The 27,745-nt window shown below is 45.0% G+C and overlaps 1 protein-coding gene across 1 annotated transcript; it reads left to right on the plus strand.

The window, feature by feature from the left end:
- The first annotated feature begins 4,133 nt into the window (after positions 1 to 4,133).
- On the plus strand, positions 4,134 to 24,629 carry LOC147620721 (membrin-11-like). Its single transcript, XM_086824992.1, has 4 exons — positions 4,134 to 4,532; positions 23,714 to 23,834; positions 23,962 to 24,120; positions 24,292 to 24,629. The coding sequence occupies exons 1-4, from the start codon at positions 4,255 to 4,257 to the stop codon at positions 24,451 to 24,453; spliced, it is 720 nt and encodes a 239-aa protein (XP_086681118.1). The 5' UTR covers positions 4,134 to 4,254; the 3' UTR covers positions 24,454 to 24,629.
- Positions 24,630 to 27,745: the final 3,116 nt, after the last annotated feature.

The raw sequence follows: 27,745 nt of genomic DNA on the forward strand, positions 1-27,745 counted from the left end.
GACAAGCTCATGGCCCCAGCCCCATGAAAGAAGAAGAACATCTCCTTCCAAGAGGAAGATCCACACCAAGAAGATCTAAAGGAAGCATTGAAGGAAGACATGGACACAAGAAGAGAAGCTGCTCACAAGAAGACTGAAAGAAGAAGAAGACCTGACGGACAAGCTCATGGCCCCAGCCCCATGAAAGAAGAGGAACATCTCCTTCCAAGAGGAAGATCCACACCAAGAAGATCTAAAGGAAGCATTGAAGGAAGACATGGACACAAGAAGAGAAGCTGCTCACAAGAAGACTGAAAGAAGAAGAAGACATGGATGCGTGAAGAGAAGCTGCCACGAGAAGAAGACAGAAGAAAAGAGAAGATGTGAGGCTCCAAAGAGTGAGGAGCCATGTGAAAATCTCTAAGAGAGAGAGAGAGAGAAACCCCACAACCCAATGTAACCTGCCCCAACAAAGTAAAACCACCTCTGAGCCACCGATGATGTAGGCCACGTGGTAGATATATGTGTGAGCACTTTAGTCAAGGTCGCGGGCACTTTGTAGTAGCCTTGGACACATAGAGAGAGAGAGAGTGTCAAGGACTATGAGTTTAGGGACTTGAGGCACTGGTCGCGGGCTATCAAGTAAGAGAGAAACTTGGTACAGGGTCCAGGTGTGCTAAGTTAACTTGAGGGGAGGTGTGCTAGACACTGGTCGCGCGGACTATCAAGTAAGAGGGAAACTTGGTATAGGGTCTAGGTGTGCTAGGAAGTATTCACTTGAGGGGAGGTGTTGAAATATACAAGTGAATAGGGTGTGTGCGGGAACAAGCCCTTGGTTAGAGGCTGTAAAAGAGAATGTGTAAATGTGAGAGAACCTGTGAAAAGGTGAGAAGAATCTACTGGGAGAGAATAAAGGGTAGCATGAGAAGATTTACGAAGTGTGGAGATATTCTAGGAAAAGTGAAGAGGTGGAGAGAATCAAGCAAAAGAGGTGGAGTGAATCAAGGAGAAATCAGTGGGATTTGATGCTTGGATGTAAACTCTATAAATTGAGGCATTGGCCTAATGAGAATTTGCTGGTTTTTGATTATCCATGCCTACATTAAGCTATTTGTTAATTATTCATTAATCACATATTAATTATTTGCTAATCACTTTGTTAATGATGTTGATTCTAGTATTTGATCCACCATAGCTCATCACATTGCTCTAATTTCAACAACCACTTACCTTGGATTGTGGAAGGCCCATTAGGAGAGGTAAAAGAGGCCAAGAGGTGTGTCAATTCCTCTTGTTTAAGCTCATCCTCTACTCTTAATCCTCTAAGTTAATCCTTTCCATGGCAATGGTTAAGCTAGAAAGCTTGAGCTGCTCTCCACTCCACTATAATTCAATCACTCTCTCACTCAAGCTAGCAAGCATACATAATCACACTATAAGCAATCACACAAGGATGTATACCACAAGTAAGTAAGAAGGTAAGAGCACAAGAGAAGAAGAAAGCTTTGCATAAAGAAACGATTAAATTCTCTCGATTCACATTAGCAAAAGTTGTATGTATACACAAAGGGCTTTGCCTAGCTGCCCAACTTAAATGGGCGCCCATTGCCTATCTCTATTCATACATACAAGCCTTATGGATGGGCGATCGCTACGTCATTGAGGCCCATGGCCATACATAATGTGACATGTTCTTAGGCTAGAAGTGGGGATTCTCTAATGTATGGAAGGTGTGAACAATAACCTTCCAAACAAAGGCCCTTCTCTTATCCATTCCATTCCCCACCTTAGGAACGATCTAGGAAGTTAATGGATAGTATTTTCTTATGCAAATCATTTAGAGTAGTATTGATCCCAAAGTAACACCAAGCCTATTTTGGATGTAATTATCCATAAACATATATACACGCTCAAAAAGATTGATGGGGGATAAGCACACTACATTTCTTCTTTAAAACCACCTGGCCATATAGAGCAGAAAGTTAATAGCCCCTTGTAATTTCCATGCCTGAGAGTTTGCAAAGAACGAGAAATTTGATTTCTAGAGGTCCTTCATATATTATCTAGGCATACTTTCAAAGGTATGCATGCACACTTGTCGAGAGCCCCTACCCACAAGGCCCTTACCCACATGACCAAACCCCATAGGGGTTTGCAAACATCCCACCATGCATCACTTGACTAGCTTACCCAAACTAATCAAGGAGGATGCCATTAATCTAACAACCATCTGAAAATGTAGGTGATGTAGGGTCCCACCCTTCTCCAATGCAAACAAGCCTTTCATTTACTCCATGTAGATAAATTCATCGTTGAGAGGTCCATGTCTCCATTATCAATGCCAAGGGTAATGGGGACGTCAAACACCTTTGACTTCTTCCCACTAGGAAAACAAGGATAGCTCTTCAACTCCAAACTGGCGTTCTACATGGAAGGGTCAAACATACACCACTTTCTTTACCTTTTTTTACCTACAAAATAAAACATGCAGACTAAATAATGAGACAAATGTTTGTGGCTCACATGTGGAGAGAACAAACAAACATGTAGATCAATAGAGGTTTTTTTTCTAACTCTGTAGAATTGATGCACACTAGAGAACTCATCAAATTCTTTTTGACACAATGAAGACTGTGCATATCAGCACCTTCAAGAGGAGTCGATATCCTATAACAAGATTATGAGGGCATGTAGGTGTAGCTCCTACACAACGCGGAACAGTGGATCTTGATAAATCAGTGATGACAGAGCAACAATGGTGAAGGGTCCTTCTTCTTTTGATTTGTGATGTTAGAGGGTGAGTTTGGGAGTTATCTTAGATGTAAAGATGAGAATTTGACCTAGGTGCACTACACGACAGAGTAAGATAACACATACATGGATGCAACACAGCACACATCCATCAATGAGACAAGGGATAAGATTTATATAAGAAATAACATAGTTCCAAAAAGAAAATAAGATTACCATACTTTCTTGTAGGCTTTGCACATGCCACCAAGATGGAAAAAGAGCGTACACCATATGGCCATGGCCAAGCAGAAATGAACATAGCCGTATGGCCAAGATGAAAAGAGAGTGTACACCATATGGCCGTATAAGAAATAACATAGCTCCAAAAAAGGAAATAAGATTGTCATACTTTCTTGCATGCTTTGCACATACCACCGAGATGGAAAGAGAGTGTACACCATATGGCCATGGCCAAGAAGAAACGAACATGCGTTTAGGTGTCAGCATCATCCAAGAAGCAATCCAGAAGCGATTTATCAGGCCAATCTAGAAGTGATCCTTCGTGCATGCTCGAGTAAAACCAAAAAGAACAATCGGGAAGCGAGAGAGAGAGAAAAAAAAAGAGCTCATGTTGAGTCACGAACATTAGTGAACTGCAAGTCCTTATCTTACTCAAATTACCTTAGTTTTAGCAACACTTTCATTGATTAATTAATGCAAAATTGTATCTTGGTGGCTTATTGAGAAAATTCATTGAGTGTACATATTAATTAATGCCACTGCATTAATTAATAAAACCTTAAAAGGAACACTGCCCTCTTTGAGCTCCTCCTCCTGCATGGTTTGCGGCGCCCTCAACACCTCAACAACATCTGCTCGGCACCCTCAACCACTGATCTCTTTCACTCCTCCATGGCAGGCCCTACCCTATTCATCCATTCCCTCCCCTCAACAGCCCCTCATTGCCCGGGCGAGTAAGTAGGCAAAGGTGCGGTAGATGTAAGTGGCACTAGGTGGAGCAGGTGGAGCCTCCACTGCGGGCCGCGTGCCCCCTGTGTGCCCTAGCTACACTTGCACCCTATTCCCTCCACGTAGCGCCCTTGTCATGTGCAGTGTGCATACCATAGAGAGAGAGCGCTAGCTATCTTTGCATACGGAGAGAGATAAAGTCGGACCCCCGAGAGAGTTATAGAGAGCATGCATGCATTTCATTGGACTGCAAATAGACATGTGCTATGAGAAGCCAGAAAAAATCTCCAGTATCTATTTTTGGGAAGATTTACAAGCATTAGGATATCACGATAATGAGGTGCAAAAATATATTGCCCGTCCATAATTAATTAAATGGACCAAAACGCACATATTTATTCACCAAGGCATTGATGGGGGCACCAGCGCATGAGACTAATTTGATTGGTTGGTTCGTTATTGAGTGAGTCCCTTGGTAAAGTCGGGCGCAGCGCGTGTTTGTCTGCACGTTTGCAACAACAGGGCCCTGCATTCTGTGGTTTCCTGCATCAGCTGATCTCGGTCTCCATATCCATGTCCGGCGCCACGATCTCAGATGTGTATCAGCAAGCGCGGCACTCCCTGCTGGTGGTCCGCGATGGCCTGGAGAGGCTGGAGCGCCTGGAGTCCACAACGGCCATGGCTTCCTCTTCCTCTTCTTTTAGCAGCAGCATCATGCCTCAGGATGTCGCAGGCCCGGACCTCGCACAGCACGTCAAGCGAGAGCTCTCACAGCTCCAGCAGTACAGCGTCGACATGGATCGGCTATGTCGCTCGCAGATCGCCAAGCCTCATCGCGACCTCTGGAAACGGTTGGCCTCCTTCTCCCTTCTTCCCTTTTCTGATCCTCTATGAGGTTAATCGCTTGAATCAGCCCTGTGGTCTGTTAAGAGTGATGGCTTGGATTAGCGAAGTTTTGTTGATAGAGTATTTAGGGTAAATAGATTGTTAACACTGAAGAGTTAGGGTAATTTTGGACAATTTAGGGTTAATCGCCGCTTAGATTAGCGAGGATTTAAGCAAGATGGAGGATTATTTGGGATAAGGATTAGTAAGATAATCTTGACATTTTCCGTAATCTCAGAGCTCAATCGCTTGGATTAGTTAGGTTGATTATGGACTCTTTAGGGGTAATCACGTGAATTAGTCAAGACCAATTGAAGTGAGGAATTATTTCAGGCAAAGGATTAGGTGGATTAATTTGACATTTATTTGATCTCTGATCCGTGATTTCAGAGCTTAATCGCTTGGAGATTAGTAGGGTGAGTGCTTGGAAGATACAGTAAATCTAAATGATTTGGATAGACAGGCTAAAGTTTAAAGTTTGCATAGTCAAGAATCGTGGTTATAGTTGTCAAAGCTTGCCGTTGGGGAGGTCCCGCTGGAACACATTGGTGTGCAAGTTGGGAAAGGCCACATTGCCACATCACATTAACCTTGCCTTGAGAAATTGATGTCTTACCCTGAAGAGATTGAGAGTATCGTTGTTGAGCGCAGTTGGCCCTTTGTCCTCAACCAGCTCTGTTTTGCACTTAAACCTTGTGCATTTGTCAACCTGATCCTCATGCTTGTGAGCTTGTCTATAGAATGCTGATGTGGCATTATGACATAGCATTGTGCTCCACTACGTTTTGGGTGTGGTTGTTTTCATGTTGTTGGGACGGAAGCTGCGTATTTAAGAGTAAAACTGGATTGTTGGGATAAAAAGCGAACTGTTTGCGTAGTTGTGTAAAACTAAAGTGTGTGAATTCTTGGGGGAAAAACTGAAACAGTTTCCCAATATTGGTATTTTGAGGATGCTACTTGGGTTATTATGAGACACAGTTGTGCCAATGCACCATTGAAGGTTTGGCTTGGACTAGGAGAGTAGGCATGCTCATGCCACGCCCATGGAGAGTATGTAGGTTGGTGTGGTTAAGGCCTATGGGCAGGCTTTGGTGGTACGGGATGCCGGAGTTTGACATGGGCCTATGGGATTGTGCAAGAAGCCCTAGCCTTGGCTCGAGGGAGATAAGTGGATGCTAGTCGCGATTGGGAGGTGAGCTAGCTTGCTACCTCATGATTTGGTTAACGACTAACCTTGGTTTTCAGTTGTGTTTAGGGACATTTAGGGATGGACTTTATAGTTGGTATCATAGCCAATTGGAAGAGGATGAGATTGCTCAACAGCTGTCAGAATATCCCAAGATGGGACAGATTCGTAAAAAGTAAATCTCCCGGGGGCATTGGCACTTTTGAAGCACAAGAAGGACGAAAGCTGGAGAATGTATCGACTATAAAAAGTTGAATAAAGTTACGATCAAGAATAGATATCTCCTTCCTACAAGTGGATGATTTGATTGATAGGTTGTAGGAAGCTTCCTATTTTTCGAAGATTGACCTTTGTATTGGTTATCACCAGATACTTAGACGTCTTTAAGATGGGATTCTGCACGCAATATGGCCATTACGAGTTTCTCATGTTACCTTTTGGGCTCACGAATGCTCCTGCTACTTTCCAATAGATGATGAATGATCTCTTTAGAGATTATTTAGAGAAATTTGTGGTTGTGTTTCTCGATGATATCTTGATAATAGATATACAATTGTACTCTGGAGGAGCACTCGAACATCTTTAGATCGTTTTCAGGATTTTGAGACCTGAGAAGTTGTGTGTCACCATTTGGCTGTCCAAGTGGTCTTCCCCTATTTTGTGCCAAGGTATGGGAGGCCAGGGAACTTCGTGTTGCCCGCACTGAGGCCAGGACTTGCGTCACCTATGGGAGGCTAGGTCTTGTGTCACCCATAGTGTGGCCAAGACGTGGAACCCCTATCACGGATCCCAGTTTTAGGCTTCCTAGTGAGCCAGTTCTGTGCTCGGGAAGACCTGCTATCTACAGGTTCCAAGAATGGGAGATGTATCCCTTGCATAATGCATGTGCACGTATCTCTGCTTGCTTGAAACTGATTTTCACGAGACTGCCTGCTATGACGTGTCCAGCTCACGAGCAGGGGATGCTTGCCCGTGAATTGTGCGAGTGCCTTGTATTTTGATATGGTTTGTGGCATGTGAATAGGTGGTAAGTATTCACTTTAACCTTTGTTTATTCTTGTAAAGGTTTTATAACCTTTCTGTTCACACTTCATTAAAGTCGGGCACCACCCATTGGCGAGTGCCCGGGGCCCAAGGGCCAAGGTGTGGTCAGCCCCCTAGGCCATGGCCCTCGGGGGCATTTTATAAAGGTGGGCATTGCCATGTGCCAAAGGGGGTTGGACCCCTTCCACCAACCTCTCCCACAACTGCTTCTCTCTCTCTCTCTCTCTCTCTCTCTCACTTGAAAGGAAGTGTTGGGGCTCGCTCTACAAATCGACACCTAAAAAGAAAACTCTCCTGGCTGCCCTGTTCTTGCTGCCGACTGTACCTGCTCTCAAAGGTGCTGTACCACCTGTACCATCAGCTGTACCCTACTGTACCTGAAGTACCTACTGGAAACCCTACTGTACCTGCAGTACTTGCTGGAAACCCTATTGTACCTGCTGCACCAGATGTACTGGTTGTGAACCCACTCTGTGTGTACCTGCTATTACTAGTGCCTGCTCATGTGCTTGCACCAAGGAGGCTTAAAACACGGTTTCTACGAGGGTGTGAGCCAGGCTCTCGTACGAGAGCGCCTGTTTGTGCGTGCGCTGTGGTCTTGGAACAATAATTTCGCGTTCACTCCCCTCTAGGTGTATGAGATTGGTGGTGAGGCTACTTTGACTCATTCGATGAGTCTAGCATCAACAATCTACTCCGACACACTTAAATTGTTTGGGTAACTTGTCTTTGCATTGGATTATCTGGCTGCAAGCCCTTGGAACTTTGTACATAATAAAATACTCCAATAATATACTTCAGTATTTGGGGGGGGGGGGGGTGGGGTGGGGGGTGGTCGGCCCATTTGTAGCCTCAGTGGGGGTGTTACACTTTGCAGTGCTTGTCTCTTGCATATTATTTTGTGCAGCGATGTATCTTTCAGTTGTTTTGTGCATTGTGGTTGTTACATTTTAAGTGTTGACACATGTATTGTTCATGAGACGGTGCCCAAGGACGTTCACACCTAGCTGGTGTAGTTACAGTGGTATCAGAGCACGGTTGTTTCGCTCTTCTCAGTGTGGAAATGGTCGTTTGGGCAATTGGGCTCCGTATGAACAACCGTACGAGTGCCCTGTATTTTGACATGGTTTGTGGCATGTCAACAGGTGGTAAGTATTCACTTAAACCTTTGTTTTTTCTTGTAAAGGTCTTATAATCTTTCTGTTCGCACTTCATTAAAGCCTAGGACCACCCATTGGCCAATGCTCGGGGCAGAGGGGCCAAGATATGCCAGCCCCAACTGTGGGCACCTCCCTAAGCAAATTTAAGCCCCACGTGGCCCTCTTCAATGAGCACTGCCACATGTCCCGGGGGCGGGGAGGGGGGGAGGGGGTGGACCCCTACCTCTCCCACACGAGCGCATCACTCTCTGGGCTCGCTCTGCAAATTGACACCTAGAAAGAGAACTCTCCTGGCTGCCGTGTACTTGCCGCCAACTGTACCTGCTCTCAAAGTTGCTGTACCACCCGAATCATCAGTTGTACCTGCTGTTCTTGCATCTGCACTTACTGAAACAGCTATTGTAGAGCCTACCATACCTTCAGTACCTACTGGAAATCCTACTGTACCTGCTGGGAAACCCTATTGTACCTGCAATACTTGCTAGAAACCATACTGGACGTGTAGTACTTGCTGAAAACCCTATTGTACAGCCTTTTGTACCTGCTTTGCTTACAGTAGTACCTGTTGCATCAGATGTACTGGTTGTAAACCGACTCCGTGTGTAACAGTTTGAGTGCCTTTTGGAAACCATGTACTAGTGCCTGTTCGTGTACTTGTTCATGTTCGTGTGCTTGTACCTTTTTGTGTGCTTGCACCAGGGAGGCTTCAACCATGGTCTCTGCAAGGGTGTGAGCCAAGCTCTAGTATGAGAGTGCCTGTTTGTGTGTGCTCTCTTAGAACGAGAGTTTTGCATTCACTCCCTTACTGGTGCCCAGGCTACTTTGACTCACTTTACGAGTTTGACATCGACAATCTACTCTGATACACTTTTGTTTGGGTAACTTGTGTTCATATTTTCATTGCATTGGATTATTTGGCAGGCAAGTCCTTGGAACTTTGTACAGATTAAAATACTCCAATAATATACTTTAGTATTAGGGGGGGGGGGGGGGGGGGGGGGGGGGAGGTCATCCCATTAGTGGCCCCAAAGGTTGTGTACTGTGCAATGCTTGTCTCTTGTAGATTATCTTGTGCAGTGATATAGCATTCAATTGTTTTGTGCATTGTGGTTGTTACATTTTAAGTGTTGACACGCGTATTGTTCATGAGACGATGCGCCCAAAGACATTCACACCTAGCTGGTGTAGTTACAGTATGCCAAGTATTAGAAGTGTGAGTTCTTCAAAAGAGAGCTCATATATCTAGGACATAGGATTTCTTGAGATGGGATGAGCATAGACCTTGAGTGGATACATAAGGTTTGGGATTGGCGAGTACCTAATACTGTGAGGCAACTTCGGGCTTTTTTGGGTTTCACCGTATTTCTTAAAAAGTTAACCGTACCTTTCACAGTTAAGTTAACCGTACCTTTCACGGACATCCTTAGGGGTAGAGGACGTAAGTTCAATAGCCCGATCTCTTGGGAAAGAGAAGCTTGATGAGGCTTTTTGAGCTCTCAAGTTTAAGGTGAAGGAAGCACCTGTATTGACCTTGTCAGATCCCAATAGATCATTGTGGTCGAGACAAATGCTAGAGATTTTGCGATAGGCGCGGCATTGTTCCAAGATGGCTAACCTGTGGCATTTGAAAGCAAGAAGCTTGATGATATGCAAGTCAGATGGCACACTTAGGAGAAAGAGCTGTATGCGGTTATACATGCTTTCAAAACTTGGCATCATTATCTTTATGGCGCCATTTTGTTGTGCTGGTTCACCCGAAATGTGATGGACCTAACTGGAGGGGGAGGAGGGCATGGTGGGCTGAGTTGATGCAAGACTACCATAGAGCAGCACCAACTTTGGAGCGGTCAACCTGTGCATCATGACAGCCATAGGAGCCATGAAATGACCTGTACATCGAAAGTTGGTCCCTGATCTTGCGCCTAACCGATGCATCAGGCACAAGACGATCCAAGATGATCCTCCATCCAGCGCTCACCTCCTGGTCGCTCTCCTGCTTGTTGCCTTGGAATTCTGGGTCCACCACATAAGCTGCTGCATGCAATGGAGAGTAGTAGGAATTCCACCTTCCTAGACACAAGGCATGGATCTCCTCGTATCTGTCTTCGTCAGGCACGAAGTCTTTCAACTTCTCTATCATGCGATCCATGGCCTCGTAGACCTTGCCTATGCATGGTTGCATAGCGTCTACAATCCTCAATAGGTGGACTATGGGCCTCACCATAGCATCTGTGGTCTTCACACGCTCCCACCAAGAGGCGTCATCCGCCCGTAGCCTACACTCTTGGCCAGTGTTTGTATGGGACTCTTGCATGGCGACAAACTCGTCGCTAAGGAAAAGCCCCCTCAAAGCAACGCTACAATCCTTCAACCGGCCCATGAGAAAGTTGTAGTCAAACCGGGTGTCGGAATATTTGAGGAGAGAGAGAGACAAGACCTCTTGTTGAACTCATGCCGAAGTCTTTGGTGGTTGAGGACAAAGGAGACCATGGTGTTGGCCTCCTCAATGAGCGGGCTGATCCATGGTAATGCCCCGATGTCCTTGAGGAGGTTGTTTAGGCAATGAGCCATACAAAAGGACACCGTGACATGTCCATACATACCTTGGAGAATAGCTCCCGCCGCCCTATTGGAAGGCTTCCCATCCGCAACAAAGCCCACTACATGCTGGGGGCCAACGATCTCCATGGTGGTAGCCCACTCCGCCGCAAGCACATCCGCGCTCTTCCCAGTGTCAGATGCATCATGAGATGAGATGAAGTACATCTCTCCGCGGGAATATGCAACCATGCCGTGAATACTCCTCTTGCGGGTGTCACTCCATCCATCCACAATGAGGGAGACTCCGTTCCTCTCCCATTGCCGCTTTGTGTTGTTGGCCGCTTGCTCTACAATGCGCTTCTCCTTCTCGAGCAATGTAGTGCGCAAGCTCTCGGATGAGGGGGGCGTATAGGTTGAGCCATACTCCCCAATCTTCTTAACCATGACCTTGAAGTATCCGACCTATTCAAGAAAGTAATTAACTAATGAGAAGGGGACTAGGATGATGAAAACATGAATGATGAATTGGCAATGATCGATTGCACTTACCTAGCCGCTTGAAAGGCAATGTGGTCGTGGAAGAAGAAGCGGGCCTCCGCCATATCCACCTCCTCCTTCAACTTGGGGTTCCAATTCTCCCCAAGTGTAGATTGTCGCCGTGGGCCACGTAATGATTGAGAGGCCGTGGAGATGGAGGGTGCCGGCGTCGTGGATGGAGTAACATTCCGACTTGATGGTGAAGGTGATGGTGTGCATGATCCCGATCCACCACATGACTCCATTGTAGAGGCTTGAGTTCCTCTCCCCATCGTCGCGGGATCCACGGCCACTCGTGGTGTCCTTGTCGCTTCGACCGCTTCGTAGACGCTAAGCTTATCAAGAAGTTCCCGTCTCTTCTCGGGCGTGACATTCGTGCAAAACCTCACCTCATGCCCACTCTCATGCAAGAGGTGGGCTCGCACTTTGTCGGCACCACCTGTTTGCCGGTACGGGCAAAGCTTGCATACCCATGGCCGAGAACCGCCTCCATGAGCGGATGGGGTGTAGTTAACCTCCTCCCACCATGTCCATCCCGTTGTTCTTCTACGAGAAGCCCCAGCACGTGAGGAGGATGCCATGGTTGAAGATGGCTTGACTCTTGAGCCTTGAGGAGAGAGAGAGAGAGAGAGAGAGAGAGAGAGAGAGAGGCCTAGAGACTAGAGCCTAGAGGCTTGGAAGTTGGAAGACTCAAGAGGCTTGATAGTTGAGAGAGAGGTGAGAGAGAGAGAGAGAGAGAGAGAGTGAGAGAGGCCTAGAGGCTAGAGCCTAGAGACTTGGAAGTTGGAAGACTCAAGAGGCTTGAAAGTTGAGGGAGAGGTGAGAGAGAGAGAGAGAGAGAGAGAGAGAGAGTCTAGATTCTAGAATCTAGATAGTAGGGCGGCGGCCCGCGGGCCTTGTGTGAGAGCCTAGAGGCTTGGAACTTGGAAGTTGGAAGCTAGAAGAAGCTTGAAAGCTTGAGCCTTGAGAGTTGTGTGTGCTTGTAGCCTTGTAGAGGCTTGTTCTTATATAGATAGGCAAGAGAGAGAGAGGAAAGCCTCAAGGGCAAGAGAGAGAGAGAGAGAGAGAGGGCAAAGGCTCAAGGCTCAAGGGCCAAGGCCCAAGGCCAACAGCCATAAACGGCTAGAAACGGCAAGCGCAACGGCCAAAAACGGCGAGCGCAACGGCCAAAAATGGCGAGAAAAAAACGCAACGGCTCTCTGCCGTTCCCTCACAGAGCCGTCCCCCACTGGCGTCCCCGTCCCCTGTGAGTGACGTGTCGTGGGGGACGTCCGTCCGTCCCCGTCGCTGTTCCGTCCCGATTCGGCGTCCCCGCGTTCCAAGCAGTCGTCCCTTCCGTCCCCTGTGACTATGATTCATAAGCATTTTCAGCATACTTTCATAGCTTAGAACAGTCCACGGACTTGAAGAGTCGACTAGACCAATCTATCTGGACTTGAAGAGTCTTAAACCACTCAATCCCTAATAACAAGTCTACATGTTCTAGGTGCATAATATAGCATTCCAAAGTATCTTTGTAGTCCTAAATCCGGATTGGTAGCATCTGCACCTTTCGATCCCATACTTGCTAACCCGTAGGTAGGCGTAACTCATAGGTATGATCGTTGGGTGTCGTATCAAGACCCAATTTCTACACAAGTTTATAGTTAACAAAGTTGTGTGAGCTGCCAGGGTCTAGAAGAATGTGGATTCTATGGCCATTCACTTCTCCATAAACTCAGAGAAGATCATGCAAGCCAAAAACTTTAGAGTTGAACAAACAATCACAACATGTACTAGGGCGAGAAAGTACAGTAACTGACGTACCTGTCAAAGACAACTGGTTAGCTACCTTTGGTTTGGGTCCTGCGTTGGTCTTTGCACCCTTTTGCTTCGGGCACTCATTACGTATGTGTCCTTTTTCTTCGCAGATGAAACAACGTCCCTCCTTCTTGAGCTTCAAAGCTTTAAGGAGATGTTTCTTCTTCATTGGTGTCGAACTTGAACTCTTCGAAGGTTGGTTTGAAGACTTTCCTTCAGTCGAGTTAGCCATTGGTGCGGAGAACTTTCTTTTGTGCTTGTTCCCCTGCTTGGTAACGGGTTTAGACTTGGAAGAGACCATTGTATCATCAAAAAATACGAGCAGAACGAATGGCCTCGTCCAAAGTTTTGCATTTGTTATTTTTAACCTGTAAACGGTATGAGTCGGGTAAACCGGCTACGAAGAACCCCAAAAGAGTTGTGGGATCTATCTTCGTAGCTTTCATCTGCAAGTCCCTAAATTTCTGGAGGTAGACCTCATAAGTGAGGTGCTGCGAGGTCATGGTCAAAGCTGTAAACCGGGCAACAACATCATAATCATCCTCTTTCTTAAGGAATTCTTTCTTGAAGACATCTTCGAATTGTGCCCAAGTTGTTGGCTTAGGGTTGAGTTCCTTCCACCAAAGCAAAGCTTTGCCTGAGAGGAAACCTGCTGCTAGCTGGATCTTTTTTCCATCGTCATATGGATGGAACTGAAAATGGACTTGCCACTTATGTAGCCAAGTGTCCACTATCTCCTTGGTATGCTGCTTTTTCTCGCCCCCAAACTGTTCCGGAGTAATGTTGGGGCCTAAAGCAGAGGCCAAGGTATCCATACCCGAAAGAGTAGATAGGGTAGTGGTCCAAAGAGAGATGGAGCTCTGTAAAGCCTGCATCTGCGCGGCGATTTGTGCTTGACGTTCCGAAGAAGAAGCCTCGTCGAGAAACCTACTACCTGTTTCTACATGAACCCTTAGGCATGTTTCCCTTTGAAACTTCTGTCCTGTTTCCATACAGAACCATTCATGGCACCATTCAACAACAGTGCCAACAATAGCATATATCTAGTTACCTGTTCCCTCATGAAACATCTGGCAACATAGAGATGCCCATAACTGTAGGGTCCTCTGTTCCTTTCTAGCAGGAAGAAAACAATCTGCTCCATGAATACGCAGCCATGCGAGCTTGCATCACTCCCATGCCAAGAAACACTTTCAATTGACCTGTACATGCAGCCAAAAACCCAAGCACATAGCTGAATTTGCAGCCAACCAAAAACAACCCATAAACAGTCCTCGAACTGATCTCAAAACAGTCCCGAACCAAAAGCAAAGAGAAGCTGAAAGTTCCATTAGTTAAACGCCATCGACATGATGTCTATGTTCATGAAAAAACCAGCCCCTGTCCGCCTTTATGTCCAGAGAAACCAGCCCCCTGGCCACCCATATGTCCAGAGAAACTAGCCCCCTGTCTTCTGCAAAAACACGGCGTCCTCCAAAAAGCACACACATGGCCTAGCTTTTTATGCGCCGCCTGTACCTTGGTGATGCACCGCCTGCAACAGTACAAAACTGAACTGAACTAGTCCGCGTGTACTTGCCTGTACCTGCAGCCACCGTACACTGTACCTGCTGTCCGTATAGTGCTGTACGGCTTGGCTGTACGGCCTGATCTTCAACAACTCACAGCAGCCACACCTTCTCCAGCAGTCGACTTGTACTTGCAACAGTTGTACACTGTACCTGCAGCAGTCGTACACTGTACTTGCAGCAGTCGTACAGATCTACATTGGCTCTTCTGTGCGCAGCCAAAAACTGGCAGCCCACATATGTAGTTGACTTCTCCTCTCTTCCACGCATGAGAGCTTGCACGCCTTCCCCAAAAGCAAGAGAGAGAGAATGAAGAGAGTCGTGGGCCTCCAAAAGTGGAGTAGCCTCTAAATATTGCTTAGGGGCCTCCCAAAGTTTTAAAACCTTTAAAACTTTAATTTTTTTTTTTGCTCACCAAAGGTTATAAAACCTTTTTAAATTAAAGTATCTTGGCCCCCTTCACACTTGGATTGTCCACACATGGGCTTCCTTTCGAACTCAAATCTGATGCCATTCACACTGTCCACCACGTCCCCGTGCACACCTGCATACTGTCCAGAGAAAAACACAGGGTTGTGACAGATACCCACTCTTGAGATTAATTCGGCTAAAGCATGCTGATCCATTCAACTTGTCAAAGATGTCGTCTATGCGTGGAATCGGAAAACGATTCTTGATGGTAAGCTTATTCAAAGCTCTATAATCCACACACATACGGAAGGATCCATCCTTCTTTTGAACCAAGAGGATAGGTGAACAATATGTGGAAGAGCTTGGCTGAACCAAACCCTTCTCAAGAAGCTTATTCACCTGCTTCATGATCTCCTCTTTTTGGGATGCACTTACACGATAGGCTGGCCTATTAGGTGGTGAGCTACCCGGCACAAGATCAATGCTATGATCTTCCGGTCGTACGGGTGGTAACTCATCAGCAAAACAATTATGCTCTTGCGAAAATTTCAGCCTATCATTACTAAGAGTGTTTACATGTACATTATTTTCCTCAACATGATCTCGTACAAAAATCAAGTACACAAAAACACTCTTTTTCATTACTTTCTTAATTTGTACAAGGGGAATGGTATCACCCTCTTCACTAGCATCAATTACATGCTCTCGGCCTTTATGCATGAAGGTGATCTTGTTGGTCTTGTAAGCCTTGCAAGGATCAATACGTGTATGCCAAGGCTTTCCAAGCAATACATCACAACCATTCAAAGGTGCCACAAGAAAATCCTCATGATCCATATAGCCTTGAATGTGTGTGTGCAACTTGTCAAAAATAGGCATGACCTGCACTTCTCTACCAAGAAAGACAGCCCCTGCTTTAATTTGACCTGCACTTCTCTACAAAGAATTGAACATAGAACCTCTCCTTGAACTCTTCCCATGATCTAATAGGATTCGGTGAGAGCTTCTCCGTGAGCCACCAATGGACAGCAGTGCCTTTCATAAACATGCTTACATGCCGGATCATGGATTTGTGAGTGAAATCCTCATCACTGAAAGCAATATCAAATTGGGCAATAAAAGCAAGTGCCTTTGATGCATCATATTCCCCATGATATTTGTCAGACTTCACAGATTTGTCTCCGGCTTTGAAGTCACGAGACTTTGATGCATATGCCTGCAGCTCAACATGTTTTCCCCCATGTTTGTCCATTGGGACTGTCCCTGTGACTGGCATCATTTTAGGACCAAAAGGTGATGCATAAGGCATAGATACATGTGCCTTGTAAGCATGAGGCATGGCTAGCCCCTCAACATCCATTGATACATTTTCAGCCATAGCTTCTCCCTCACGACCACACTCGAAGGCATGAGTGGCATGAGAGATACGCGGAATACCTGCACCAACAGAAAATTGCAGCCCATGTTGCATGTGTTGTGCATGTACATTTTCAACCGGCAATGGCATTTGACATACATTTTGACCACTGCCATAAACATTGTATCCTTCATGGGCTATATAAGGTATTCCTGCATGGCGTGAAGTCACCGATTGTTCATCTCCCATAGCATGGAGATTCATCCTCTTAGACATAAGTTCTTGTTCGAGCACCTGTGGGGATTCCAAGATACGTGGGATGGTTGCCTTTTCTGCATAGGCATCCTCGGTACGAGCCAAGTATGCACGTGCTGCATCTCTTGGTTGCATGTGCAACTCTTGAGCAATCATTGCCATTGCATGATCCATATAAGATTCAGCTTTCTTGGCCTTCAAAAACGGTCATGTACCAATGGATCCTCACGGTGGTAGAGATTCAATTCTTCTTCTTGTGCATGGAGAAGAGCCTGCATACGAGTAAGTTCAGCCCTCAAGACTATGGACTCTTCTTCATGCATCTTCTCTTTGCCACGGGACGGCTGTCCCACATATTCATGTTCCCTATTGTGCACCACATGAGTTTGCTCATCTTGTAAAGCATTGGAAGCATGCATTTCATTGTCCTTGCCTCTTGTGTTAGCATCTCCAACATTCATTGTATGGCTGTCCATAATGTTCTAAGTGTAGAGATAGCTAGTGTTCACGGTGATCGTCTCTCACGATAGAAGTGAAAGAGAACCGTATGCTTTGATACCAATGTAACATGGTTGAACACAATGCTAATCAATACACTTAAATACACTAAGATTTGATAGACACTTGCTCAAATACAAGAAGTAGATTGCTGAATTGACAAAAGACACACAAGACCCGGAACGGCCGACCCCTCCCTCAAATAAAGTATATTGATCTTGGGAGAATCAAGTACATAGTGTCATGGGCATTTCTGACCAAATTTCCATACCAATGCATATGAATACAGTATTGCAAACAAGTGGTTGCCGATGTAGACTTGCAATCCACGCTACCCTCTACCATCTGCTCTCTATTGTTCCACCAACACATGGTAGCAACAATCTGCAAGAGAGCACGTAGGACAAGAGAACACTACACAAGGTATGTGATCTTATAATCCGGTTCCTCCCTCCCGCTACTTGCTCCCATATTTAAGCATAAAAGCTTACCAATAGCAAGTAGAGTCGATGACAACGGAAGTCTTCGCGATGGAAGTCCTTGGAGTGTTGAGATCTTCGATTTGTCGCATTTCTTCACGACAAAAGTCTTCAAGAGGATGAAGGTAACCTTGGGAAAGCTTCCCCTATGGTTCAACTTGAAAAAGGAGGACTGAAGTTAGGGTTTTCAGCAAAAACATCAGAAATTACAGCAATAAAGAGAGTTGTTTTGCTGAATTTCAGTCATTGAGAGTGTGAGGGAGAGTGATTAGCATTTGGAAACACTCTTGGAAGCTTGAGAAACACCTTAGCAAGCTTGGAAATGGAGTTGGGAAGGAGAAAGTGTAGAAAATGCAACCCAACAGCCCTCATGAAGGAGGCGCCAATCTCTAGAGAGAGGAGGAGGATTGAGGTGGTGAGTTATTTAGTGTAGGTGGCAGGCAGGTGCTTTGTGGAGCAAGCTAGAGTGGACACATGGCTGGTTACTCCCTTTGTACAAAGGGGATAAGGTTTGGTCATGGTCACGAGACCTAAATGGCCATTACTTACGGGATTTAAAACTTTTAAGAGTCATGATTGCATACCTCTCAAGTGATAGAACTCTACACGCGGTCATGCATTGCCCAAGCCGTTTCATGTAGTGGTATAGCAAGCTCATGATGCATCCCTCATGGTCAAAGAGTCGCAAGATGAAATAAAGTGGTGCAATAGCTTGCTTGATGCCATCCGCCTCCTCCCAAAAGTCATTACTTAAAATATGAGTAGTGATCATTTGAGCTTCAGGCTTATGGCTTCTAGTCCACATACTCCTCTCTTCGCTACAAACTAGATTACGAAGAGAGTCTTTGCTTTGCACCATCTTGAAATGCATTAAAATTTAAATAAGCCTTGAGCATCAAGGGTGCTTAGTAGAGAAGGTTGAAAACCATCTTTAAAGTTTAAATCTTTAAAGTTTTAACCATTGAGAGAAGATAGGATGCTTGGAAGTTCCAAACAATGTGCTACATACCTTTGAAGCACAAGAAAAAGATGACCAAAGCGAGTCTTTGCCGGCTTCATGAGATCATAGTGGCAAATGCCTCTAAAGAGTGCCAAAGCTTGAGGCTCGCGGCGGGTGATAAACTTGATGATGCGCAAGGCTTTCTCTAACACTGGCTCCACCCATGGAAGCTTTGCAACATCCTCCATCATCAAATCAAGAGAGTGGGAGGCACAATGAGTCCATACAATGGTGGGATAATCATGCTCTACAAGCTCTCCCATCTTTGCACAATTTGATCCATTGTCAGTGATGACTTGGACCTCATGTTGTGAGCCAACCTCCTCAATAGCTTGTTGTATGTGCCCATATATCCACTCACCTGTGATACGCAAACCAGGGGCTGAGGCATCAACAACACGCACTAATGTTGTGACCAAGACATTGATCACGTGTCGCCGCCTCTGGAGTGCATGATAAACAAAGTGTCAAAGTGTATGATGTGACATAAATTACAATGCATAAAAAGATCAAAGAAAAAAAGGAGAAGATTGGAGGCTTACTATGTCACTCCATCCATCGGAAACGATAGTGCATCCATACCGCTGCCAACACGCCCTCAATCTTGTTAACTCATTTTTTATTTGGTTGACTTGATTTGTCAAGTGTGTAGTCCTCAAAGACTCAGAGTTGACGAGATTTAAGCCGGAAGCTCCCGTAGTGACCACGGCAACCAATGCATTATAAAACCTATGGTATGCGGGCACACGAGCTGTCATGTGCAAGACATGCACAGGCTAACCTTAGAGCTATTATTGAGGAGAGCAACCAGATAAAGACAGATTAGAACCAGAAGTTTGGAGCTTGAGTTGCTAGTTTATGGAGGGATTTGACTGTGGATGAATATGAAGAGCCGTCGGCCAGAATTTTATAGGTTATACCTAGTCGGCTAGAGCAAGATGATTAAGCTTTGTCCAAGAAGCTGGCCGACTAGCAATCGACTAGTTTATATGGTCATGTCCTGCCTATAAAAGTCAATCTTGCTCATCATTTTAGGTATTCAACCCTAGCTTGGGGCTGAGTCATAGAACTAGGATTAGTTGAGGTAATTTACTACCTTTTCAATGCAGCCGATGGCTGTGGGATTTGTGAATTCTCAACTCTCTCTCTCTCTCTCTCTCTCTCTTCTCTGTTTGTGTTTTTGCATCAGCATGTTCCAGGATGTGTTTAGGGCTGAAAGAAGGTTCCTAGAGCTTCCGCATGTAACATTGGTATTAGAGCCACAGGCTCAGCAAGGCTAAACACTGATTTAGTCCCAGATGAAGGTGTACAGGTCCAAGGTATAGGGAAGTGCATAGGTACAAGGCCCAAGGCAAGGAACACAAGACAGGGAAGAACTCCCAGGAGGTTGGTTGGTGGTGTTCCACAAAGCCCCAGGGGATGGCAGTCCTGTGAGTCGGATGCCACTTGGGGCACCTAGGAAAGGCTTTCAGGCAACGGTTCCAAGGGAGGTTGACCCTCCATGGGGTGGAGTGAGAGTACCAGACTCATTTCTTAGGAAAGAAGACCAAAGACAGGGTTCAAGGACAGGGCAGGAACGGAATGGGGATTGGATGGAACAGATGCATAGATCTTCTTCAGAGTTAGAGTGGATTTGGAGACCGGGCCGGGTGTTCAGTGAAAAGGTTGCTAGAGTAAGAAGGATGACAGAGGGGACTCCAGGAATAGAATAGGATGATGACAGTCATCCAAGAAACAGATTGGAATCTCGTCGTCAAGTTAAGCAGAAGGGGATGTCATGTGCATCCCGCACTTGGATGCCATGTGGACATCTAAACAAGAAGGTGCAGGACCTGGAGTGGAAACTGGTCCCATGTGAGCTCAGTCTGGGACAAGTCAGCCAGGGTTTCACTCTATGTGTCCAAGGCATAGTCATAGGGAATGGGCATTTTTAGACTTGGGAATGTTGGGGATGGCAGCATCTTCCGGTTCCCATTCCCGTCCCATGTCACACAGGGAATGGCCATTCTCAATCTTTTCCGTCCCCGTTCCCCATCCCCATTTCGCGTCCCATGTGACTATGGTCCAAGGTCAAGTTTGCATTATCCTGCACATGAAGCAGTGCCAGTTCGTGCTGTGAGTCTCCCTTTGGAATGATGTTAGATGTTCTGTGTATCTGGTTTGCTACTGGATGCTAGACCTCTGTGTAGGCATGTAGGTTTTGCATGTAGAGATGGGGCCAGCCCATAGGGCTACCCCAAGATTATTAATGTGGGCATGGGGAAGGTGTAGAACCACTCCCAGGGGGCCAGGAGGGCCCCAGCTGTGCCCACCAGCCATGAGTTGGGCTAGAAGGGGCTGTTGGCCAGCCCTATGGCCAGTAGGCAGCCAGCCGACTGGTCCCAAGTCCTACAGGGGCTGTCGACCAGGTGTGGGACAGCCCACACAGGCTGCCCAGCAGCCCAACAGCCCATGCGCAGAGTGGCCAGCCCACTGCATAGTGTGAAAGCATTTAAAAACATTTTATTGCTTCTTTTTTTTTGCTGGTCGTGAGCATTTATTGCTGCTGGCCGACTTCTGTGTGCTAGCCGACTGGGTACCTGAGAGGGTATAAAAGGCCAGCCATGTTTTCAGTCATATCATCTCATCAATCACAAAGTGCTGAAGCATCTCAAGGGCCCGGACAGCCAAGGGAGAAGCTAACACAAAGGGTGAAAGCTGAAGCTCAAGGGCAGGGGTTTCACCTCAGTCAAGAAGGTCAAGTTTCAGTCTTTATTTTCTGATTTGCATCATTCTAATAAAGCAAATACACCATTCATGGTGGGGGCCCTACAGAGGGTACTCGGGACCCAATACTATGCCCTCTTCTCTCTCTCTCTCTCTCTCTCTCTCTCTATTTTCTGCACATCTACTTTAGTTTTGTGCGTTATGTTCGTCGTGAAAGATTGCTGAATTCTGAGCATTGAAGTTACTGATTCGACCGCGCGAAGCCTCTGCATGTTACATATTGGAATCCCGTCATCAAGTTAAGCAGACGGGGATGTCATGTGCAAGACATGCACATGTTGACCACAGAGCTATTATTGAGGAGAGCAACTAGATGAAGACAGATCAGAACCAGAAGTTTGGAGCTTGAGTTGCCAGTTTGTGTAGGGATTTGACTGTGGATGAATATGAAGGGCTGTCGGGCAGAATTTTACAGGCTATAACCAGTCAGCTGCAACAAGATGATTAAGCTTTGTCCGAGAAGTGGCCGACCAGCAGTCGGCCAATTTATATGACCCTTGCTTTCCCTCCCAAGTGAAATAAGCTCTTGCACGGGTGCTACTACCATGCAAGACATCTCCACAATACTTTCACACTACACGTTTGGTGTTGGAGATCCCATACTTGTGGATGAATATGGTTTCATCCCACACATTCTGGGTTTGGTCAAGGCATTGTGGAATTTGAGGCTAGAAACATAGATTTATGGGATTAAAGGGGAAATTTGGAAAAGGAGAGAAAGTGGAAGAAAAGGGGAGGAAGTGGAACAAGCAAAGAAGGGAGAAGAAGGGGGAAAAAGAGGAGGAAGTGGATGAAGGAGAAGAAAGGAGCAAGGAGAAGAAGAGGAAGTAGAAGAGGAGGAGGAGAAGAAGAAGGGAGTAAGGAGAAGAAAAGAGGAAGGAGAATCAAGGGCACTTGGGCGGCGACTTGGTGAGTAGGCGGCCAGCAAACGTGTGGCAAGTAGCGGGGGGAGGCGGATCAAAATCACTGGGGAAAAAAACGAAAAAAAGCGCGACATCAAATTTGGGTGAAATGTCCTTGATGCAGAAGTTTCGCCATTTCATAGAAACATTTCGCAGATTTCGAAATCGTGAAATGCGTTTTTTTTATATACTATGCTCTGAACTACACATTGGTCAAGCAAGCATGAAAACAACATGCAAATTCAATTTGCAAGCAAGCACATAAAGATGCTATGCAATGCACCATTGGTATGGACAATCCTCATTCATGAGACTATACCAAAATAGACGTGTTCCAGGCAAGTATACGAGATATCAGACCCAATGGAACACCAATCTTCCAGGCATTTTTGGGCATGTACACACAAGCACAGGTCCCAACAGAAAGCCAAGTCCACAGTATCACATGAATGGCAATCAATCCCCGGCATGTGCAACTACCATGGACGCCAATCCAATGTATATACATAATGAGAAAGCATGTGTGGACCAGTTGGGTGGCCAAATGGTGACATCACACCTCAGGAACTTGTGGAGGTTGAGGACTTGTCCTATGTTCCGCATGAACCCGAGAGGATTATCGATTTCATGGAAAGGCAACTTAGCAACAAGTTGATCTCTGAATATAATGTCAAGTGGAAAGATAGGGCAGAGGAGGATTATGATCTCAAGGAAAGGCAACTTAGCAATGAGTTGATCCTTGAATATAAGATTAAGTGGAAAGATTGGGCGGAGGAGGACTTGACTTGGGAGTTGGTAGCTAGTTTAAGCGTTAATTTCATTTAAGAGTAAATGTTTGAAGAGGGGAAGAATGTTATGTACTTGGAAACTAATCTACGGATTGAGAACTTGGGTTATTATGAGACACAGTTGTGCGGATGCACCACTAAAGGTTTGGCTTGGACCAAGAGAGCAGACATGCTCATGCACGTGCATGGCGAGTACGTAGGTTGGCGTGTCACGAAGGCCTATGGGCAGGCTTCGGTGGTATGGGGTGCTAGAGCTAGATGCGAGCCTATGGGATTGCGCAGGAAGCCTAGCCTTGGCTCAGGGAGATTGGTGGATGCCGGTCGCGGTTGGGAGGTGAGCTAGCCTGCTACCTGATGATTTGGTTAAGGACTAACCTTGGTTTTCAGTTGTGTTCAGGGAGATTCAAGGATGGACTTTACAGTGCTAGGGTTCCTGGATTGATAAAACAAGCTTAATGGCCATTAATCTTGTTTTAGCAATCGAGGAACCCTAGCCAAGTATCAGCCTGCTAATCCCTAATCTCGGGGCCCCCTAACCTCGCCTGATTAGATCCCTAATCCATAGATTAGTGTCCAGGTACATAACAGTAGTTGGATGAAAGCTAGACTGTAGGATGCATGTAAAGTGATTTGATATACACAGTATTGTACTGCTTGGGTTATGTTTTTCATGCATCTTGCAAGATTGAAAATGCTGAGGGGACGAGATAGGATACCCATTCTAGTTGCTGTAACTTCTACCCATTTGGTGAAGTAATTAGCTGCCTGTATTATGTAGCGCTTTCTCCTGGCTGAGTGGTACAGTCCCTACCTTGTGTGTTACAGACTTCTTATGGAATTTCCCATTCAATGCAGGAAGGTGGAACAGATAGCAGAGGAAGCCGATTCTTTGAAAATGGGTCTGGACAAGTATCTAAGCCGACAGCATCGACGGCAAATCGAGGCAAAGGAAAGAGCAGAGCTGTTTCAAAGGACGGTAAGGCTTTGGGTTTCTTGAGTCTCCTTTTTTTTTTCTGTGCATAGTTTCGTATTGTTTGTGTTCACCAAATTTACTAGCCTAGGTTTGCCTTTTATGTTCATAACACTGTGCTTCTTTCACATAGAAAGGAGATGGAAGCGAAGGTGCTCGCATTTTACAGGTTTACGATGAAGAGATGCAAGCCTTCCAATCTGCAAAAAACTCTTCTCGGATGCTTGATGAGGCATATGCAACTGGGGCAGCAGTTCTTGTTAAGTATGCAGAACAACGTGACAGATTAAAGGTAAGTCATCATTGAATGATGTTCAATGTGTGTTCAAGATTCTAACATGCTGTCAAAGTTTGTTTGTATTGGTAGTTGGCACAAAATGTCCATATGTTTGAGCAATGTTACACAGATTGGAAAACATCATTATCTCAACTTGTTTGCTTATACCATTTTGTGCCAATGCAGCGCGCCCAGCGCAAGGCTTTGGACGTCCTAAACACAGTTGGATTATCAAATTCTGTGCTAAAACTGGTGGAGAGACGGCATCGTGTTGACAAATGGATTTCATATGTCGGGATGGCTGTCACGGTGATCATTGTCATCGCGGTTTGGTTCTGGCTTCGGTGATGCTCTTCTCAGCGTGCCACAAGTTTTAGCCCCCAAGCCATTTTCATACTTTTGGTTTACTCTTGGGCGTCGAGTGATCTGGATGATTCTTTTTGGGAAACTGTTATGCAGAGTCAGTAAATGATCTGTCACGTAATTGATGTATTGTTCATGGTAATAAGAGGGGGATTAATTGATCCATGGACCAAAGTTTATGGCTGATTCTTGAGCACTTTCTCAGCTTTCAAGTTATCCCATCTGAATCTAGTGTGGGCACGTGTACCTGAGGGCATTAGGGAGGTTAACGCTATATATATTGGTAAGTGTGAGGATGTAAGAACTATCAAGGGGCATTTTTATTGGCTGCAATTGGTATCAAAAGAAAATGGTGAAAACAGGATGTTTGCAATCGCTTATGGGTAAATCAATCATTGATTCCTAGAGTTTTGAGAGGCGTGCTTGATGGAGCTGCATTCAGGGCGAAGCTTGCTGTGAAGTTTCTTGGCGGTGGTTGATGTTAATGGGATGTCCATCAATTAATGATGTGGCAAGTTTGGTTCAGTAAAGATGACAGTACAGAGGCAGCAGTTTTAGAGAATGGTTGGTATATGGACCGTAGGGAACAGGGACAGCAGCCAGGCATTTGTAGAGTGTTACAGGAGTGCTGGCTGACATCTTTGTAAAAATGTTAGATGCTTCTTTTGGGAAGGAATCAGATTTTACAGATATGTCAAATTTAAAGAGGTTGAATGTGCAATGTAAGGAATGCACACAAGTACATGGGGCGGGAGGTGAGAGAGAGAAAGAGACGGCCTATGAAATCCAATGACGAAGTTTGTGAGGGAATTTCACCTGAATTTTATTGACATCCATCCGTATAGTGCCGAGGGCAAGGTATCAGGACCGTGCAGTGCTGCCAAAATAATATATGGCACCAAAATGTTTTTTTTTGCATATTTCCATTAAATATATTATGTGAGATTTTTGCATTTCCATTAAATAAATATATTATTATATATATTATGTGAGATTTTTGAGATTTTCAAGATTATATATTATGTAAGAATAAAGTGTTTTTTTCTAAGGTTTTATTTTAGTATGTAATGATTAATGCTCGAAAAAGTCAATCAAATTGAGGAATCGTGTTTAAAATCTTCAAGCATGAGTTGATTGAGATTTTGGTTATAAATCAAAGTTTGCAAAGGTTTTTCCCATGAACATGTTATCATGTCTAGTGCGTGTTGTCTTATGTAAGATTTAGTTATATATATTATCTCCTAAAAGTCACTTATTAATTAATGTGAGCATTAATTAATGCCGAAGCCTAATGTTTCAAGTGAATATGCATCCGTAAGGGTAAAGGTATCCCTCCTGGTCCTGCTCCACCTCCACCTCCACCTCCACCTCCACCTCCACCTCCACCTGCTCAATACGACACTACAGAGACGCAACAAACCGTGATGACCCTAGCTTGCTTCCATCGACCCTCCTTTCTACATAGAGCACAGGGAGCTGCATCCCTCCGTCACGAGAGAAAGAGAGTACAAACGCATGCGAGGAAAAACGTGTGTGAGAGATATATTATTAGTGAAATGGCTGAGCTCGTAACCCTTGAGGTCTCCAAGATCTACAACTCCTTGAGAAGCAATTCCACCGCACCTCCCGTGAGCGTTGTCACACCACCACGTTACACTACGGGTACTCGTCCCTCCTCTCACCTCGCATCACTCACACACACTCACTAGCATGTATTAGAGAGAGAAATTAGCAAGAGTAAGACTCAACTATATAATGGGAGAGTGTCCTGTCTTATGAGAGATATTCACTTATATACATGGCCATAAGTGTTCACACACTTAAATTGTGGCCGGCCGGGCACTTTAGGCTCATAAGAGGCCTAATGCTATTACAATGACTACTCTCATAATATATCCATGAGGTACATCACTTAGGACTTCATCATAACTTGTTACCACCCGCTGTTGAAGCGGTAATCGCCTTAAGTGTTCCATCATCCGATCATTATGGGCTCCCGTCCAAGTTGTAGCTTTGGACACCATTGCTTCATATCTTGAATGTATGACCCTTTGGTGTATCTACTTTGACTCCTTGATATAAGATAATGGTGGTAGCTCTTGCTAACCCTAGGAATGGGTTAACATTCCCCCCTTCCTGATGGCGATCATGTCCTCGTGATCGCGTTGAAGACCTTTGTGTGGGGAGAATTAACATGCTTGTAGATTGCTTTGATGTTGATTAACCTTCAATGGTCTTTTGTTCCTCTCTGGAAGAAATAAAAAGGGCTAGTTAGTAAATGAAAAGGTTAGTGGTTTATTAGGAATTTCTAACAGGTTCGGGGAGATGGGGTTTTTTTGCGAATGATTGCATTTTTATATTTGTGTCAGCATGTTTTTTTTTTGCTCATTGTTTTTGGCAATCATAAGCTCGTTTACATGTGATTTGTGTTAGTGGGTAAGCTAAGAGATGTTAATGATGGGAGAGAAGAGAAGGAAGGATCTGGTGAAAGGTAGACAAAATCATCAGAATGAGATTGTGTTTCTCAGTTCCTCATTTGATTCATTAAAAAGTGACATTCATCATTAAAAAGTGACATTCATCATTTGAAGAAATTGGTCTTCGATGATGTCCCTTTATGTGGCAGGATTCTTGTCAAATTTTATTGAGTAGGACATGTTTCTGCGTGCTTCTTCCCATCTGCTTTTTATGTTTTTATGTATATTTAAGTGCTCTTAGGAAGCAGATATACATGAAGTACAAGAAGTGAGTCATATAGACTCTTATTGAGCTGCTCTATGTTGAAGTAGCCACCTATTGGCGAGGATTGAAAGAATTACGTTGACTTACGAGACTAATATAGATATCTTCACTAAGGATTGAAGATCATTGATTTACGAAAATTTTTGTTTGGAGAGGTTTGCAATTTGAAGGAAATTTTGAGGCGATGGATTGTACCATTGACCACACTTTCGCCCACCATGGCCCCCCATCCAGAGATGTACTTGAAAAGTTATTGATGGTGAGGCTTTAGTACAAAGTCCTCCAGTGCATGAGTATGGATATGTACTCATGGAGCAGCTGTTATATTAACATAGCCAAAAGAATAGTAAGCTATAAGCTTAACAAAATATAATGTCTATTGAAGATCCTTGGGAGTTTCTTGTGATATTCTAGCACTTCTAGATAAGCCATATGTGTGACTCCCTTGTGTGTGTGTGTGTGTGTGTGTGTTTTTTTTTTGTTACCACGCAGGTTATTGTGGCTACTCTCCTTTTTGAGAGAATAGGTTCTTATG

This window comes from Cibotium barometz, chromosome 31 (genome assembly GCF_041138505.1).
Source record: "Cibotium barometz isolate CiBa-2024 chromosome 31, ASM4113850v1, whole genome shotgun sequence".
NCBI classification, from domain to species: domain Eukaryota; kingdom Viridiplantae; phylum Streptophyta; class Polypodiopsida; order Cyatheales; family Cibotiaceae; genus Cibotium; species Cibotium barometz.

What these genes read in the sequence shown, in the direction of transcription:
- LOC147620721 (XM_086824992.1), top strand. Translation starts at nt 4,255, where the DNA reads ATGTCCGGCGCCACGATCTCAGATGTGTATCAGCAAGCGCGGCACTCC. An exon ending in CAGAGCTGTTTCAAAGGACG is followed by an intron (nt 23,835 to 23,961) that starts GTAAGGCTTTGG and finishes TCTTTCACATAG; the next exon opens with AAAGGAGATGGAAGCGAAGG. An exon ending in AACAACGTGACAGATTAAAG is followed by an intron (nt 24,121 to 24,291) that starts GTAAGTCATCAT and finishes GTGCCAATGCAG; the next exon opens with CGCGCCCAGCGCAAGGCTTT.